The 16,762-nt window shown below is 52.3% G+C and overlaps 1 protein-coding gene across 4 annotated transcripts; it reads left to right on the forward strand.

Annotated features, from left to right (window-relative positions):
• Window positions 1-2,396: 2,396 nt before the first annotated feature.
• LOC138837086 (P2Y purinoceptor 1-like) lies at window positions 2,397-8,425 on the forward strand. 4 transcript variants are annotated; one of them, XM_070035870.1, is made up of 2 exons: window positions 2,397-3,580; window positions 5,636-8,425. In XM_070035870.1, exon 1 carries the CDS (start codon window positions 2,425-2,427, stop codon window positions 3,544-3,546), a length of 1,122 nt encoding a protein of 373 aa, XP_069891971.1. In that variant the 5' UTR covers window positions 2,397-2,424; the 3' UTR covers window positions 3,547-3,580; window positions 5,636-8,425. The 4 variants fall into 4 exon arrangements, with proteins under 4 accessions (XP_069891971.1, XP_069891973.1, XP_069891974.1 ...); XM_070035872.1 differs by having other exon boundaries at window positions 5,763-8,425; XM_070035873.1 differs by lacking the exon at window positions 5,636-8,425 and adding an exon at window positions 5,496-5,571.
• Window positions 8,426-16,762: the final 8,337 nt, after the last annotated feature.

Consider the following 16,762-nt stretch of genomic DNA (forward strand, 5'->3'; position numbering starts at 1 on the left):
CTAAAATGGGGTGAGACTGTCAACTGCTAAGGATATTCGCAAGAATTGAAAAGCAAATGATGCTTATTTTTTAGGGTGCACATTGGCTGAGTATAAAGTAGATCTATTAGGACTGCTATGTTACATGCTGTTATGGCTAGCTGTGGGCATTCCAATGTACACCACTGACGGGACTGGCAGCATCCTGAGGGCAGAGTGGCAGGGCCTGGTACTCCACTCAATCAATCACATCACCAGCACTCGTAGACAGAGAAAAATCGTGGGAACCTTGTGCAACCAAGGTTTGACATATGGAAACTCTGGGAAATGGAAAATTGTCCGCATGGAGAGGTTTGGTGAAGAAGCAACAAGTAGAAAGGTGATTGGTGGGCTAGACAGGGTACTGGATGGAAGGAAAACCCAGCAGCCTCATCTGTCTGCTTGGACTTTTCTTGGCATCTTCATTGTTCTTCCTCCTGGCTCTGGGGCAGGTTTCTCTATGGTGACAGAATCTTCAAGGGGTAAGGGAAGGAGGAAAGGAGGAGGGAGCTCTCTAGGTCATGTGTCTGGCTTTAAGGAGGTGTGTGTGTGTGTGCGTGCGCACGTGTGTGTGCGGGCCTGAACACTATCCCTGAGCTTTTCTTTGCTGAAGACTGGATGGAGCTCTACCACTTGAGCCACAGCTCCACTTCCGATTTCTGGTGGTTAATTAGAGATGAGTTTCGCACACTTTCCTGCCTGTGCTGGCCTCGGTCCATGATCCTCAGATCTCTGCCACCTGAGTCATAGGATGACAGGTGTGAGCCACCTGGCCCTCCGAGTACTTTTAAGGGTACACTTGTCATATAACATTGGAACCAGAAAGACTCTCTAACCTGTGTGTTTTGTGGATGTTTTGTCCTTGGATTGTTTGTCCTCCAGGAGAGAAGCTTGTGTTAACACGTTACAGAAAAGGGATTGTAAGAAACCCAGTTGATAATTAAAGTTTTTAAAATGCACAGCCTCGTGTTTCGTGTTTCCATTCTCAGTGGTGAGGGCGGTCCGGTCTTCCTCTGCAGGGAACTTTTTAGCGCAACTGCAGATGATCAACTCAATTTAAAGAAGTGAGGTACGAATAAACCCCAGCTGTCATGCCTGCCTTTGGAACAGCGGGCTGGAATTAGCGCTGGGCTCTGCGGGGCGCTGCGGTCTCACCCAGCCAAGCCTGGCCGCTCAGCAGAAGGCGCCGGGCGGGGCCGGAGGGCCTCGGCCCGCGGGTGGCGGGCTTCTCTCTCCGGGGAGTCCGCGGCTCCCCGAGCCTGGGGAACAGGAGGGGGAGCCAGACGACCGCGTGCCCCGGGGCCCGGCCTCCGCCAGCTGCCCGGCCGGGGGCGCACCAGGGCCGGGGTCGCTCGGACCCGCCCGGACCTCCACGGGACGCCGACCTCACCTCCCCAGGACCCCGACCCTCCCCGCAACCCCTTCCTCTCCGGGATCCCCGACCTTCCACAGACCTCCGACCCTCCCTGGACCCCCGACCCTCCCCGGGGCCCCCGACCCTCCCCCGAGCCCCGGCCTCCCCGTGACCCGCGACCTCCCCGGACCCCCGACCTCTCGGGACCCCCGACCCTCCCCGAACCCCGACCTCCCCGGGACCCCGACCCTCCTCGAACCCTGGCCTCCCCCGGACCCCGGCCTCCGCTGAGCCCCTCGGCTCCCTCCGGAAGACCCTGGGCCTCTCCCGGGGACTCCGCGGGGCGCGCGGCGGGACCCGCCGGGGCGGGCACGCCCTCCTCGGGCTGGGCGCGGACTCCGGGCACTCAGGCTCCGCCCCCCTCCTTAGACTTCAGGCGCCCCGCCCGCCCGGTATTGGGAGCGCGGCTGCCTCGCGGAGGGCCGGGGCTGCGGCGCAGGGAACCCGGCGCGGGGCAGCGGCTCCGGTGCGGGGCGGGCGCGGACAGCCGGGCGCGGGGCGGGAGGAGGCTCGGGGCGGGCGCGGGGTGGGCGCGGGGCGGAGCTCGGGGCGGGCGCGGCCGGAGGAGGAGGAGGAGGAGGAGGAGGCGGCGGCGCGGCGGGCGCCCGGCTCCTGGCCCCGGCTTCCCGGGTCAGCGCGAGGACGGCGCTGCAGCCGAGTTGACCTTCGGGCGGCGGAGGCGGGCGGCGCCCTCCGCGCGCGGGGAGAGCCCGGCCGGAGCCCCGCGGGCGGCGCGGAGCCCGGGGCAGCGCGGCGGGAAAGTTGGCGGCGGAGCCCGCGCGCCGCGGCACAGAGAGACCTCCCCGGGCGGCCCGGGGCAGGCTCGGCGGCTCGCCCCGGGCGGGTTTCATGGCCGCCGGCGCGGGCGAACCCCGCCGCCCGCCCAGCCCGCGCGCCCGCTTGGCCCATGCGGCCCGCGCCTCGGGCCGCCGCCGCCCGCCCGCAGCCCGCGCCCGCCCCTCGGAGCCGCTGCCCGGGCCGCGCCGCAGAGCATGACCGCGGTGCCGTGGCCGTCGGTCCCGAACGGGACGGATGCCGCCTTCCTGGGCGGCCCCGCGTCGGTGTCCGCGCCTTGGGGCAACGGCTCGGCCGCACCACCGGCCGCCGCGTTTCGCTGCGCACTGACCAAGACCGGCTTCCAGTTCTACTACCTACCGGCCGTGTACATCGTAGTGGCGGTGGTGGGGCTCGTGGGCAACAGCGTGGCCATGTGGATGTTCGTGTGCCACCTGCGGCCGTGGAGCGGCATCTCGGTGTACATGTTCAACCTGGCGCTGGCCGACTTCCTCTACGTGCTAACGCTGCCCGCGCTGGTCTTTTACTACTTCAACCGCACCGACTGGGTGTTCGGCGACGCGCTGTGCCGCCTGCAGCGCTTCCTCTTCCACGTGAACCTGTACGGCAGCATCCTCTTCCTGACCTGCATCAGCGCGCACCGCTACAGCGGCGTGGTGCACCCATTGCGCTCGCTCGGCCGCCTGCAGCGCGCGGGAGCCGTGCGCGTCAGCGCGCTCGTCTGGCTGCTGGTGGCCGCCGCCATCGCGCCCATCCTCTTCTACTCGGGCACCGGCGTGCGCCCCAACAAGACGGTCGCCTGCTACGACACCACCTCCGACGAGCACCTGCGCGGCTACTTCCTCTACAGCCTGTGCACCACCGTGGCCATGTTCTGCGTGCCGCTCGTGCTCATCCTGGCCTGCTATGGCCGGATCGTGCGCGCGCTCGTGCGCAACGACCTGGACCACTCGCCGCTGCGCAGGAAGTCCATCTACCTGGTCATCATTGTCCTCGCCGTCTTTGCCGTGTCCTACATCCCCTTCCACGTCATGAAGACCATGAACCTGCGCGCCCGGCTGGACTTCCAGACCCCGGAGATGTGCGCCTTCAACGATCGCGTCTACGCCACCTACCAGGTGACCCGCGGGCTGGCCAGCCTCAACAGCTGCGTGGATCCCATCCTCTACTTCCTGGCAGGGGACACGTTCCGCAGGAGGCTCTCCCGGGCCACCAGGAAGGCCTCCCGGAGGAGCGAGGCCAACCTGCAGTCCAAGAGCGAAGACCTGACCCTCAACATCCTCTCCGAGTTCAAGCAGAATGGAGACACCAGCCTGTGAAGGCACGCGGGGCCGGTGCCCGCCCTCCTGCACGGTAAGGCCTCTCCCGGGTACTCTCCCGGGCCTCCCTGGGTGGCTTCGGTCACTCAGAGCACATCCTAGAAAGTGGTTTGTAAAACCCACAGGGACTGCTGGAGAGGGCACGTTCACACTCTGCCTCCTTTCCCTCAGTCGTCTTTGACCAACTGGAGCCAACAGTGGTTGAGCTTTTCCTTTCCCTTCTGCCTCCTGCGTGCAGGGGCCTCTGTACCCACAGGCGTCAAGCCTCTCCAGGAGCTGGAGCCCTTGTGTAGGATGTTGGTAGAGTTCCTGCAGGGAAGTTTGCCCATGCAGCTTGGCTTTTGGGTTTGTCCAGACTCTGTTGCTTCCAGCCATAGATTGTGACGGCCAGAGCAAGCTGAAATCCCCAGCAGAAGACAATACTGAGCACACACAGCTGCAGCCCTGGAGCTGGTGTGCCTCAGCTCCGAGCCACATCCAGGGTAGCAGCCTACTTCTCTGTGGGAAGCTCATAGGAAAGCCTTGGAAAGAGAGGCTGTCCTGATCATTTCTGGGAGGCCATCCCAGGGGATGGGGGGTTGGCAGCCTGGGATGGGGGTTGGCAGCCTGGCTGGCATCTCACCTGCAAACAGCGCAGGCTTCCTGGGGCCCCAAGCCTTCCCTGGCTCCGTGGCTGGGAGGCAGGGCCCGCCAGGGACAGCTCTGCTTCCCAGCCAGCCTGAGCCTCTCTCCCCTGTAAAAAACAGTGCCCAGAAATGGCAAACTCAGGTCCCAAGCATTGAAGGCTGTGGGACGCAAGATAACAGACATTTCAGCCTGAAGAGCTTGAAGCTTTCCACACCACAGCGGGCCAACTTTGCTCAGAAGTGGCAAAGGGGGGTGGGAGGTAGATGGAAGGGCAGGAGGTAGTGGGGCAGGAGGGGATGGGGAGGGGGACTAGGCGAAGAGAGGGAGAACCCTACATGAGGACTTTTAAGTCAGAGTGGTAAAGAAAGGTTCCACTGGCTTCTTCAGAGTGTTAGGAAACAGCAAATGCAGCAGGACAGGAGATAATCTTTTAATACATTTTATACCTGAACATTTGGGTTTGGGAAAGGAAAAGAAACACATGTGGAAGGAGAAAAATGGAAAACTCTTAACTAAAATCTGAAGTATCACTGAAACAAAGTAAGCTGTAGGGAGTGCTAAACAAGCCACTAAGAATTGAAAATGATGGCATTGCTTTTCTGTGATCTCTGGCAGGCATGAATAAAACATTTGTAAAATGTTTCAGCAACTTGAATAGTAATTTTTAATGAATGATGAATTGCTGAATTTACAGCCCTCTGAGAGGTCAAGTTTTATGTAAGGAGTGTAGTAAAGAAACACAGTAACTACAGATAAAGGGCATTTTTTTTTTTTTTTGGTTGTTGGAAAGCTGTTGTGCAAACAGCCTGCACCAGAGGCTGCAGCTGAGGCTGAACAGCTCTCCGAGTGACGCCTGGGGCTGCATTCGGGAAGGAAGCCCCGCGGTGTCCTGTGGGGCTCAGTACTGGTTATCAGTTCTTGCCAGTCATTCCCTGGGTGGACTGAGGGTTTGTGAGGCTTTCTGTATCACCTCACTGAAGAAAAGCTGTTCTTAGCCTGCCTGCACAGTGATTCTTCCACGCACTCGGTTGTTACTCGTAGGATTCCAGAACTTATATCAAGAAGCAGCCTCCTGTACTTCATTCAGTGTGACAAGATCTTCAAGGCCCTTACATCGAAGGTCCATACAACACTGTCTGTTTCAGTACCTAGAAGACAATACCGACCATATGTGTTTACTCCCCTGACCCCTTGAAACATGTAAATATGTGTTCAGTAAAATAAAGAATGGAAGCGCCAGGGCCTGTGCTGGTATTTGAACTCACAACCTAATAGACACATTTCTGTAGCCATTTCTCCTCTTTCAATTTTCTTCCTTTTAGGTTTCTAGTTGCCCAGCCTGGGTTTGAGTGTGTGAAATATTGTTTCAGCTTTTGGGGTGTGCGGGGTAGAGGCAGACACTGAAGACATCCTTTCATTACTTGGTATGTTTTTTTTCTTTTCTTGTTCTCTCTTTCCCTAGTGCCAGAGATGGACTCAGGGTCCTGCGCGTGCTACGCAAGGGGTCTACCTAAGCTACATCCCCAGCCCAAGTAGATCATGATGCATGGATGCGGGCAAATGGTTACAAGGATGGCCTTTCTTGTCAGCTTCTTCCAGGAGGAGAATCCCTGAAGACCTGTGTTCTTGGCAGGACATGCAGAGGATGAGCACAGAGCGCCAGGAGCCTGATCCACGCATGCAGCATGACCACACACGTCCTCTGATATTAGAGACGGAAGTCTGGAGGCCTCTGGATGGAAGGATAGCTACAGCTGTGTTCGCCTTAGAAAACAAACCATTTCACTCTACAAAGAGATTTCAATATTAAGTCCAAGCTTTTCTGAATGCTTAAAAATTGGCAGCTCAGCTCATGAACATGGATTTGTCATGGAAATAAGATGAAGATGAAATGCAGTGTGAAGGTCAGAATTCGGATGGACACCTGATGTGGTGGGACGCCTAGCCCTCAGAAGGCCAGTCTTGGTGGATTTTCAAGGTTGGATGATGTCCATCTGCTGAGGCCATAAGGGAAGCAGTAAAACCACTAGGCAGCCACAGGTGTGCAATGTCTCCTGTATTTTCTGTCTTTAGTCAGTCCTTGTCAAAAATTCCTACAGGGTTGACCAGCTGTGAGCTGGCCAGGTCCCAGCTCTGCGTCTTCTCTGCTTAGACAGAACACAAATCTCTCTTTGGTTGGATGTTGCCGTGGATGGTACTTGCAGCAGTGGGAGCTTCGTGAGTCCCTGTACCAAGAGGGGTGTTGCTTGTGAGGTCTATTGAAACTGTAACTTTGCTGGTCAAACTGTAAGCATTGTAATAGTATTTATTGACAAGGCTCATGATCAGTCTTTTGCTTGTACAGACTGCAAGCGCCTCTTGGAAGCACAGTATAGAGATGTAAATTATATTTATTGCCATGTATAATATTAATGTCAAACTAGTGTGTTTTACATAATGTACAATGCCTAGGTAAAGTGAGAATTCTGTATTGTGATGCTATTCAAATATTGGAACTTGAAATATTCAAGACTTTGGTTTTTATTTTGGTAAAATATGAAAAGTCCATATTGTAATATAAGTGATTATTTTTACCTAGTAGTACATTTGCATGTCTGCCTGCTTCCGGATCTATTTCTGCAGATTAGGTTTGGTGTCCGGTTATGATTAGTACAGAGTATAATAAAGCAGTGTGTGTGTGTGTGTGTGTGTGTGTGTGTGTGTGTGTGTGTGTGTGTGTGCGTGCGCGTGCGCGCAGAACTCCTATTCCAAAAGCCAAAGGCTTGTTGCAGATATGACCTCTCAGTGTAGAAGGCTAGCAGACTGCACATTCTTAGATACAAAACTAGAAGTTAAGGACAAACTTTGGGGAGATGGAAGAGAAAAAGCTAACTGGTACAATCAGTTGCTGCTACTTATTTCTGAACTGTTTTTGATTGTGTTTCTTCTTAAGATTTAATAGAAGAATCATAATTCCTTTAGGGTTTATATGTAACACACTACCAATTATTGCTGTTGATTTCAGGCTGTTTTCCTTTGGCAACTGCTAACTTTAATTCTCTAGTGGTAACTGTATTTTGGGGCTTCCAAGTTTGACAACGTGTCTTTTTTCTCTGTTGTACATTGTATCTTCTACATCAACATACATTAATATGAATATGTTACATATCAAGGTTTGTGAATCTTAATTATGTTATGGTTTAGTGCTTTTTTCAAAAAAGCACTTTTTATTTTTATATTACTGATTTTAATAGCGATAGCTTGGTGATGGTGGTTCCACTGGAGTGTTATTTGACATTTTCTGCCTCTTTGGAGTTTTCTCAGTCCCTGGTAGCTTAATGAAGCCCAGACCAGTTATATGTAATTGTGTTTTGTTAAAAAAAAAAAAAGCACAAATTTGTAAAAGCATAATATAGTTTGCATGCAGGAATATGCAAAATCTTTGTGTGTGTGTGTGTGTGTGTGTGTGTGTGTGCGTGCTCATTTGTGTGCATGTGTGTGTATGATGCACGTGCACACAAGCACATCTACAGCCCGGTGACAAGCCTCCTGACTGCTGTTGATAGATGTGGCAGGGCTTCTCAGCCACGGCCACTGAGTTGTGCTGTCTGACACCAGTGAAACTGGAAAATAATCAATAAAGCTATGACACTGGGCTGATTGGCTCCTACTTCCTGCAGAGCCAGACAGAGCAGCTTTCCCACATCTTTAGGTGGAGGGAAGGCTGTGGAGGGGAGGGTCCAGCACAGGTGATTTCTTAAGAGCTGTAAAAACGAGTGTTTGAGAGAAACTCCCCATACAGGACAATCCCTAAGATTATCATTTAGGAACGTAATTCCTTAAAATACTGAATGCTACCTTAAGACATACTTTTCATACTGGCTTAAAACATTGGCTTTAATCATTTTTAATGTAAATTTAATATCTTAATCCACAGAGATAACCATCCTGACAGTCATTTTGAGCTTCTGTTAGCCTACACTGCTTCTCCTAGGTATGTTACATTTATCTAATCTTTCTTGCCTATTATGTATCACCTATCACTATTCACCTATCTCCTAATATCTATGTATCATCTATCGATGATCTGTAGATATACAGAGATACCTATAGAGAGAAAGAGAGAGGGAAAAAGATCGCAAATACTGGGAAGGAACCAATTTAAGTCTGTACTATTCTTCCTCTCTGTGAAGGTGTGTGGGGCGGGGGGTGACCCTCTGGGGATTTCCAGTGCCTGCCGCCATCTCCTGCAATAAATGCCTGTGGATAAAAAGTACAGATTTCATGCTGTTCTCCTGACATGTCGGTCTCTGTTTGTTCCTTGGTTAGATGTGTAAATTTCACTGTTGGTGACTCATACTTACTCAGATCAGCTTTGGTAGAGTTTGTGTGTGTGTGTGTGTGTGTGTGTGTTGGTAGGTGCATGTGTGCTACTTAATACCTACATAAAATGACACAGATAATTATCCTTCTGATTCAAGAAGAACTCACCCTAACTCCTTGATTTCCTAAACCTAGGGTTGGAGTCCTTGAACCTTTTTTCTCCATGCATCAGTATGCGTTTAGTTCCGACTTTAATGTTAAGAACTGAACTCTATAGGTTGCTTCCTGGAAATTTTGTTCAATGGAAAGTTCTTCCTAAGTGCTGAGAGTGGGAGGGTGTCTGTCACGATGCAGGGAGGGTGTCTGTCACGATGCAGGGGAGGGTGTCTGCTGTGGTGAGATGCACACTGCAGACACAGCACAGGACCTTCAAACCCCATTGATATTCAAACACTGTGGGGATGCATGAACCCTGCACAGTGGTAGACTGAGCCAGTCCTGGTCTGCTGTTGTCAGCCAGCACAGGCACAGGGGTGGATGCACAGTCTAAGCCAGCCACAGCCTGGGTGAACAGTTGGCAGGAGGGCAGTCACTTGGAGTGAGCTGGTTGGGGAGGGGGGAGGGAAGGGGGGCGGAGTGGGGAGAAGCAAGAGGGGTCCTGGTAACACGGGAGGGAAGAACACTGCCATCATGATTACCTGGCTGGGAAAAATCTATGATACACTCAGAAGGGAGCTCTGCAGGTGACCGACTTAATCCCTGGCTCTGGCTTCAGAGGGGAGCAAGGTCTTTATTTGAAAGCAGATCTCACAAGGAATGCAGGCCAGGACAGCAGGTCGATACTGACACCCGTTAACCAAAAGAAACAGAGTGAGCTGGAGGAACACCTGTAGTTCAGTGTTTATCATTCACACATGATACCGTATATGAACACGCACTTTCGTCCTGGGTTTTTATTTTAATTTTTTTCCAGTTCTGGGCTTGAATCAAGGGCCTGGGTGCCCCCCCTGGACCCAAGGCTGGTGTTTTACCACGTGAGCCACAGCTCTCCTTCCAGCTTTTTGGTGGTTAGCTGGAGATAAGAATCTCATGGACTTCCCTGCTCTGGCTAGCTTCCAATTTCAGTCCTCAGATCTCAGCCTCCTAAGTAACTGAGTTTCTAGGCATGAGCCACTTCTGCCAGCTGGGTGTTTGCATTTTAACATGAATGTGGTAAAATGCTGCACATTCTTCTTTGCTATGAAAGGTGGAAAGAAGTAGGGATGAGAGACTTTTTCAAAACGATCTTTAATGAGCGAAGAGCTGCTCAGTTGTTAATCTTGTTACAAGTGTGCCTTCTCTCTCTCAGACAGCTATTTTCAGTTGAAGATAGTATCAGTGAATTGATTTCTGCAAATGCTGACAGTTTTATTGCCTCTCTTGGTTTGAACTGTGAGCAGGAAAGCAAACCTCCATGTGTGTTTTTGTAATTTTTTATTGTTGTTTTGCAGGTGATGTACAAAGGGGTTGCAGTTACATAATCCACCTGTGCTTTTGACCGTCAGGTTGCAGGCCTAAAGCCCTAGGTTTCTGACTGCTTATATACCTGGGCCACACCATAGGTATTATAGGATGCCTGTGGTGTCAGGTAGAGCAAACCCTACAGGGACACTGGGCAGCAGCAGGCTGAGCCACACTATGTCATGGTCCAGCCGTGACCAGGGCTCGAGGACTTGTTGTCTGCTCTCATCTGGTGACTCTGGGTCTCAAAGGGTTCACATGGTCAGACTGGCGCTTACTATGGATCTCCATCATGTGTTTGAACTCTGTTATGTCCTGTGGGGATATATCACCCAATTCAAGTACATCCGGCTAAAAATGCACTAACAGGAGGGGTTGTGTGACCTACTTCCCCCCACATACCCTGTCCAGGTTCACCATTTACTTCAGTCACTCTAGCCCAGAGTCTGCTCTTCAGAATCTTGATCTCTCCACTGTTCACCCAGAGTTCACCAGCCCTCGAGGACTAACTCATGGCAAGCAGATTGACACTGATGGCTTCCCAGCCCCACCCCTAGTGTCTGTATCTCAGTCACAATCACAGACACCTGGCTCTCCTTTAAGAGGATCTAATTGTGCATCAGGAAGATGCCTGCAGAGCTTAAATAAGAAGGGTGATGGATGATGTCCTGGGACATGAGGGCAGCTGGCAGAATCACAGATCCTTCAAGGTGCTGTCTGGCCGGTCAGCCTCCGTCTTTACCTCACTGGCCACCTTCATCCGGCACGTGGCCTGCCTGGTACAGCTCATAGCACATGGTGGAAAAATCTCTTGTTCACTTTGAAAACTGGCCATCACTGTCCTTCCTGGCACATGCATCACGTTGTAATGAATGTTACCAGCTTTGTGTGGAAAGGGGTGGTGTAAAACCATGAGGATGCCTGTATGCTGGAGACGGAGGTGGGCAGCTTGGGGGTACGACGTGCCACTGTGAGCACACTCCACTGAGAGATGGGTGGGGGCGCAGAGGGCAGGCTATCCCCATGGTGGAGAAAGGAGGGGCATCTTCCAGGGACTGTGGGCGGTAGAGCAGTACAGGCTGAGGGTGGCGGCCAGACCCCACGGCCACCTGACAAGAAGGGACCACAGGGACCCAAGCTGGAGGGGCCCAGACCATGTCCTGAGGATGTGACATGCAGGAGAAATGTCTGGTGCAGAGGATATCTGTGTCACAAGGAATCTGTGAGCTGCGCGTGGTGGCACATTCCTCCCGTCCATACTCAGGAGGCACTGGCCGGGAGATCCTTAGTCAGAGGTCAGCAGCAGAGCCTGATCTCAAGAAAGTCAAGGCTGAGGTTGTGGCTCAGCTAGAGAACACTAGTCGGACCTAGTTTAATTCCCAGGAAAGGCAGAGAGACAGAGGCAGAGAAAGAGAGAATCCATTTGGCTTATAGATTACGAAGGGCTGGTGTTTCTGATGCTACATTTACCCATAGTCATTATGAAGACTGAAACAGTAATTATTAAAAAGTAGTGGTTATAACTGAGATGGTAAGTCAGTGAGAGGAGGACTGTGCTCCAACAGTGGAGACAATAAAGTTAGAAATGGAGAGAGAGGAGAATCTTCCCGAGGGCAGCGGCAGGGAGAAGCCGGAAGGAGGGTGGTGTAGATGGGGCAGGAAGCAGATGCCGGGGGGGGGGGGGGGGGGGAAGGGAGGGCCAGCTTCAGGGAGAGGAAGCTCTGGGCATGGACAGACAGGACACTCAGAGTCCAGAACAGCCACCACCTTGAGGCCAGGGTAAGGCCTGGCCAATGCTGGGGAGGCTATCTTCTGTAGACTTGTGTGAGGATGCTGACTTGAAGCTCAGTGTGTGAGAGCTCCGAACCCATGGACAGGCTACTAGAACTGGTTGCGATTGTTTTCAAGACAGAGATTTATGTAGCAGTTGGAGATTGGTGTTCAGGTGTCCCTTTTCCTGTGAGGAGGGTAGTAACAACATGGCAGAAATGCCATGCCCTTGAACTTGGGAGGGCTTCTGACTCTTTAGCTAATTCAAGGTGACAAAAACAATCAATGTGACGTCTGAGGCCCACAGTGTTATTTGTGGGAACATGTGTCTTGCCACTCTGAGCTGCAGTAAAGAAGCAGGGTATTCAGACTGCTACACACAGAAAGATAGACTTTGTGATGTGGTTCTGAAAAGAAGGTGAGAGAGAAGCGGGGAGAGGAAGTCTGAGAAGGAGGAAGAGGAGGAGGGAGAGACAGACAGACAGACACAGGAACACTGCACAGAGCCCCCAGTCATTCCAATTGTACCAAATGGGAGGACTGAGTCAAGCATGTAGCCAGTCAGGTCACAGCCACACAATGCTTCTCAGCTGAGCTCTCAGAGGTCACGTAACAGAGGTAACACCTTCCCCACTGAGTTCTGTGAGAAGTTCTGACCCCCATGATCTAAGAGGAAGATGACCTTGTGCCTATACTGCGTCATTGACTTCGAGAGCCACTGGTGACACCATGCAGACAACCTCACAACCTAAGATGGACTGTAGCTGGAGAGAAAGCGCTCTCTCCATTTATCTAGCCTGCATGTAGGTGTAGGACCGGGGTGAAAGTACAGGGAAGAGGTGATCTAAGAACACTAATTACCTTCCCATCAGAGCTGGTATCCAGCCGTGTGCCTGAGGGATGCATACGCACAGTGAGTCGGATGTCGACACAAACTGGTTACAAGCAGCCCCATCCTGGGTGAATATTACCATGTGAACCCCTGTCTTCATGACACTGTTGGGATTTAACAGGCGCTCCAGTAACAAAGTGATTCACTCGTGAAGAGTAGTTGAGAATGAACAGTATTAATGGGCTGTAGTTGTGGAAGAGAGTCGCAGAGGAGAGCCGGCTGCTTTGAGCTCCAAGGAGCTCCAGGGAAATTCCACTCAGCTCTGCACTGACACCATGACTGCTTCGGGAGGCCCTGCTCCAGTCATGACTGCTCCAGATACCATCCTGGCAGGAGAATTCACTTCCAGCTGCACATGGCCATGCCCCCTCTTGGGGGCAATTCTCAGGCCTTGGGGTAGTCCCTCTCCCCCTCCCCCCCCCCAAGCAGGTCAGCAGAAAACATGGGCTGTGCACATTCAGCTGTAAATAGCACACAACTGAGGCTGGTTATTGGAGGGCTGGGATTGATTAATACACAGTTGGCTGGTGATTTGTGCACATTTGAGGCTCATGATTGGCGCACATCTACTATTCGTACTGGTACCTGTTAGAGGCTTGTGGTACACTAGGAGTTGTAAGCAGACATAGAGGCTGGATTAGAAACTGGGCAGTCCTTCTCTCCTTGTACTGCCCCTCCACCAAGAGTTCCAGGTAGCAGCAGGGTGAAGAAATTGTGTGGCCTGGGGAAGAACAGTGGCTGTGAAGAGCTTGCGGCTGTGTGAAGCTTTACAGAGCAATGCCAAGGAATAAAAGCAAGGTTTCCCAGCACCTGAAACACACGATCTGTAATACCAACTGCTGGTCTCAGCCTTCGGGGCTTAAAGCCCAAAGCAATACGCCTCAGATCTGAGCACCAACATCTGCACATCACTGGCTTTGAAATCTTGGGATTATCAACCTCTAGCTCTCCAGGGCCTGGGCACTTAGAGCTGTCAACCTCTAGCTTTTAATGCTGGGAGCCATAAATTTGTAGCTCTCAGGACCTAGAACGATCAAGCTCTGGGCTGTAAAAGCAGGATTCAGGCTGCCAACACTAAGGGAACTGTTGTCTGTCTGTGTGGGCAGAAGGGAAGGATCCATGGACAGCTCTCTCCTCAGAGTGGAACGGAAGGATCTACTGGCTAGTGTGTGTGTGTGTGTGTGTGTGTGTGTGTGTGTGTGTGTGTGTGTGTGTGTGTGTGTGTGAAACCACCGAGTGCCCAGAACCAACCTCTTTCCGGCCTGACCAGATAGAAGTGCATCTACTGCGCTGTTTGGTGTGCCGGTTTATAATGGGCATACAGATGCTGGACCTATACTGCAGGATAGGACTCCAGACACCAAATGCCTGAAAGGTGGAAAGGAAGGTTAGACTTTCACTGTCCTTAGCTTTCCTGGGCCTCACAATGCTGGGTCCATTAGAAGAGTTACAGTGCAGGTGAGGAGTCCAGGCACCAGCAGGAGCTCCAGGCTCACCCAGCTCAGCTGACCTCTGTGGAGTCTGGGAAAAGCCCAGGAGGTCACTCAGCCCCCTCTACCCCTGCATGTTGAGAGTGCAAAGAGGCTATGGAAGAGCGTTTGGAGAGTGTGCATGGAGACCTAAGTTTGCCACACCTGGACTAGGGTGGGGGGGGGGAAGGGAGGAATAGCACCAAGACTGAGGGGTTGGGGGGAGGGGGGGAAGGGAAGGATAACACCTGGACTGGGGGGGGGGGAGAGGCAGGGAAGGGGAGGTGGTGTGGAAGGGATGGAGTCTACAGGAGAGAAGTTTCCAGACTGACTGAGGAGGCTGAGAAATACACTGCTTCAATAGCAAGGAGAGGAGCGTGGCATGCTTGTGGCCAGCTGCTAGGGAATCGCCGCCCTGAGATGTGTGCCAATCACAAGATTCAGATGTGCCAACCACAGACTGTGCCCCAATCAGCATCCTTCTCCAGTGTGCGCCAATCACAGGTCCAATCATCATCCTTCTCCAGTGTGAGCCAGTCAAAGCCTCACAGCCCTCAGACGCGCACCAATCACGGTCCTCCTCAGACGCGCACCAATCACGGTCCTCCTCAGACACGCACCAATCATGGTCTTCCCCAGACGCGCACCAATCACGGTCCTCCTCAGACGCGCACCAATCACGGTCCTCCTCAGACGCGCACCAATCACGGTCCTCCTCAGACGTGCACCAATCACGGTCCTCCTCAGATGTGCACCAATCAAGCCTTCCTGCTGTGTGCCAATCACAGTCCTTCGATGTCCATGATGCACCTCAGGTGTGCACAGCCGCCTTTCCTTCCCTGGAAGTACAATGGACGCTATCCATGTATGTAAGCGAATGAAGCTAAAACAACCACAGTTACAGACACGGCCTCACGAGTATTTAACATGTAGAGAGGGAGCAAGCATCTACAGAACTTACGATTTGGAAATCCCAACGCAGACAGCAGCCGGGCATGAGCGACTAGGCCAAATGGCTGACTTTCCCGAACCTCCCAGCTGTCCTCTGGGCTGATGAGTGGACGAGCCTCTCTCTATGGAGTGGCCAAGGGTGTCCCTGTGAAGCCCTGCATCAGCCCGACTCCTGCTGGATACTCAGAGAATGAAGGACGGTGCCCAGGGAATGAAGGATGGTGCTCAGGGAATGGAAGACAGTACTCAGGGAGCGGAGGATGGTGCTCAGGGAATTAAGGAGGGTGCTCAGGGAATGGAGGATGGTACTCAGGGAATGGAGGACAGTACCCAGGGAGCGGAGGACGGTGCTCAGGGAGTGGAGGAAGGTGCTCAGGGAATGATGGTGCTCAGGGAATGGAGGACGATGCTCAAGGAATGGAGGCTGGGAACCCAGGAACAGGAGCAGGTCGATAGCCTTCTGGGCTGGTGGGGACAGGAAATGGGGCAGATCTGGAGACAAGCTGGAATCTCAGCCAAACAGACCAGGCAGAACAGCCTGGGCAGCAGAGTGGAGAGGGAAGGGGGTGGAAGAAACGGGAAAGGAGGCTGTGGTCAGCAGGGTAACAAGGGGAAGAGCTTGAACCGGGAGGGAGGTAAGGACAGTGGATGAGTGGTGGGAAAGCCAGAGAGTCCAGAAGGAAGGGTGGAGGGACCCTGGGTCCCCGGGGCGGATTCAGAGAACACATTTCTCCCCAAGGCGGCGTGGCAAAATGTATTACTTCTGGAAGTTTATGTTTTGTTTATGTTTATGTTCTTATCGTTGTTCAAATTTCCAGCTGGAGAAGAACAAGCAGCCCCAGTTGCAGGACGCTGTCCTCCCACAGCTTCAAAATCCAATTCCGGAGACACAGCCCCTCCCACGGCCAGGCCCGCCCGCTGTGCCCATTAGGGCTGCCATCCCCTTATGGAGCACAACGAACCTTCAGTGTTGGCTCTAGTGTTTCTTTTTGTTATCAAGTTCATTTCCATATCAACTGCTGCAGTACTAAGCCTTTGCTACTCTCAGGACAAATTTCCTCTCCATACTAAAAATAATGTTTACCTTATTGGACGTTTAGCAATTTACAAAATTCTCTTTACATGCTAGGAACCAGTGGCTCAGGATTATAATCCAAGCTACTCAGAGGGCTGAGATCTGAAAGATCATGATTCAAAACCAACCCAAACAGCAAAGTCCATGGAGCTTTTACCTCCAATTAATCCCATAAACACTGGACGTGGACCTGTGGCTTAAGTGTTAGAGTGCTAGTCTTGAGCAAAAAAAGCTTAGGGACAATCCCCAGGCCCTGAGTTCAAACCCCAGAACCAGCCATGCATGCTGCATGCATGCATGCACACGCGCGCGCACGCGCACACACACACACACACACACACACACACACACAGTAAAAAAAACTTAAATGTTTCACAAGTAATTGGAATAGTAATGGATTTTTTCAACTCACTTGCTCGTAAGTTTATAAATTTGTTGACTGGTCCTAGTAAGGACTACCCAACTACCTCTTTAGAGCTAACAAAAAATACTAATAACTTTTAGCACTACAAACATCTAAAGGTCACAACATTACATTCTTTGCTAGAAAACAAATGATTTGATGTATAAATAAAGTTGACCTCAATTTTGTTCAAGGGATAAAACTATGCAAATACCTAATTATTCCAT

This window comes from Dipodomys merriami, unplaced genomic scaffold (assembly GCF_024711535.1).
Source record: "Dipodomys merriami isolate MVZ:Mamm:240054 unplaced genomic scaffold, mDipMer1.0.p SCAF_261, whole genome shotgun sequence".
Classification (NCBI taxonomy): Eukaryota; Metazoa; Chordata; class Mammalia; order Rodentia; family Heteromyidae; genus Dipodomys; species Dipodomys merriami.

What these genes read in the sequence shown, in the direction of transcription:
- LOC138837086 (XM_070035870.1), top strand. Translation starts at nt 2,425, where the DNA reads ATGACCGCGGTGCCGTGGCCGTCGGTCCCGAACGGGACGGATGCCGCC.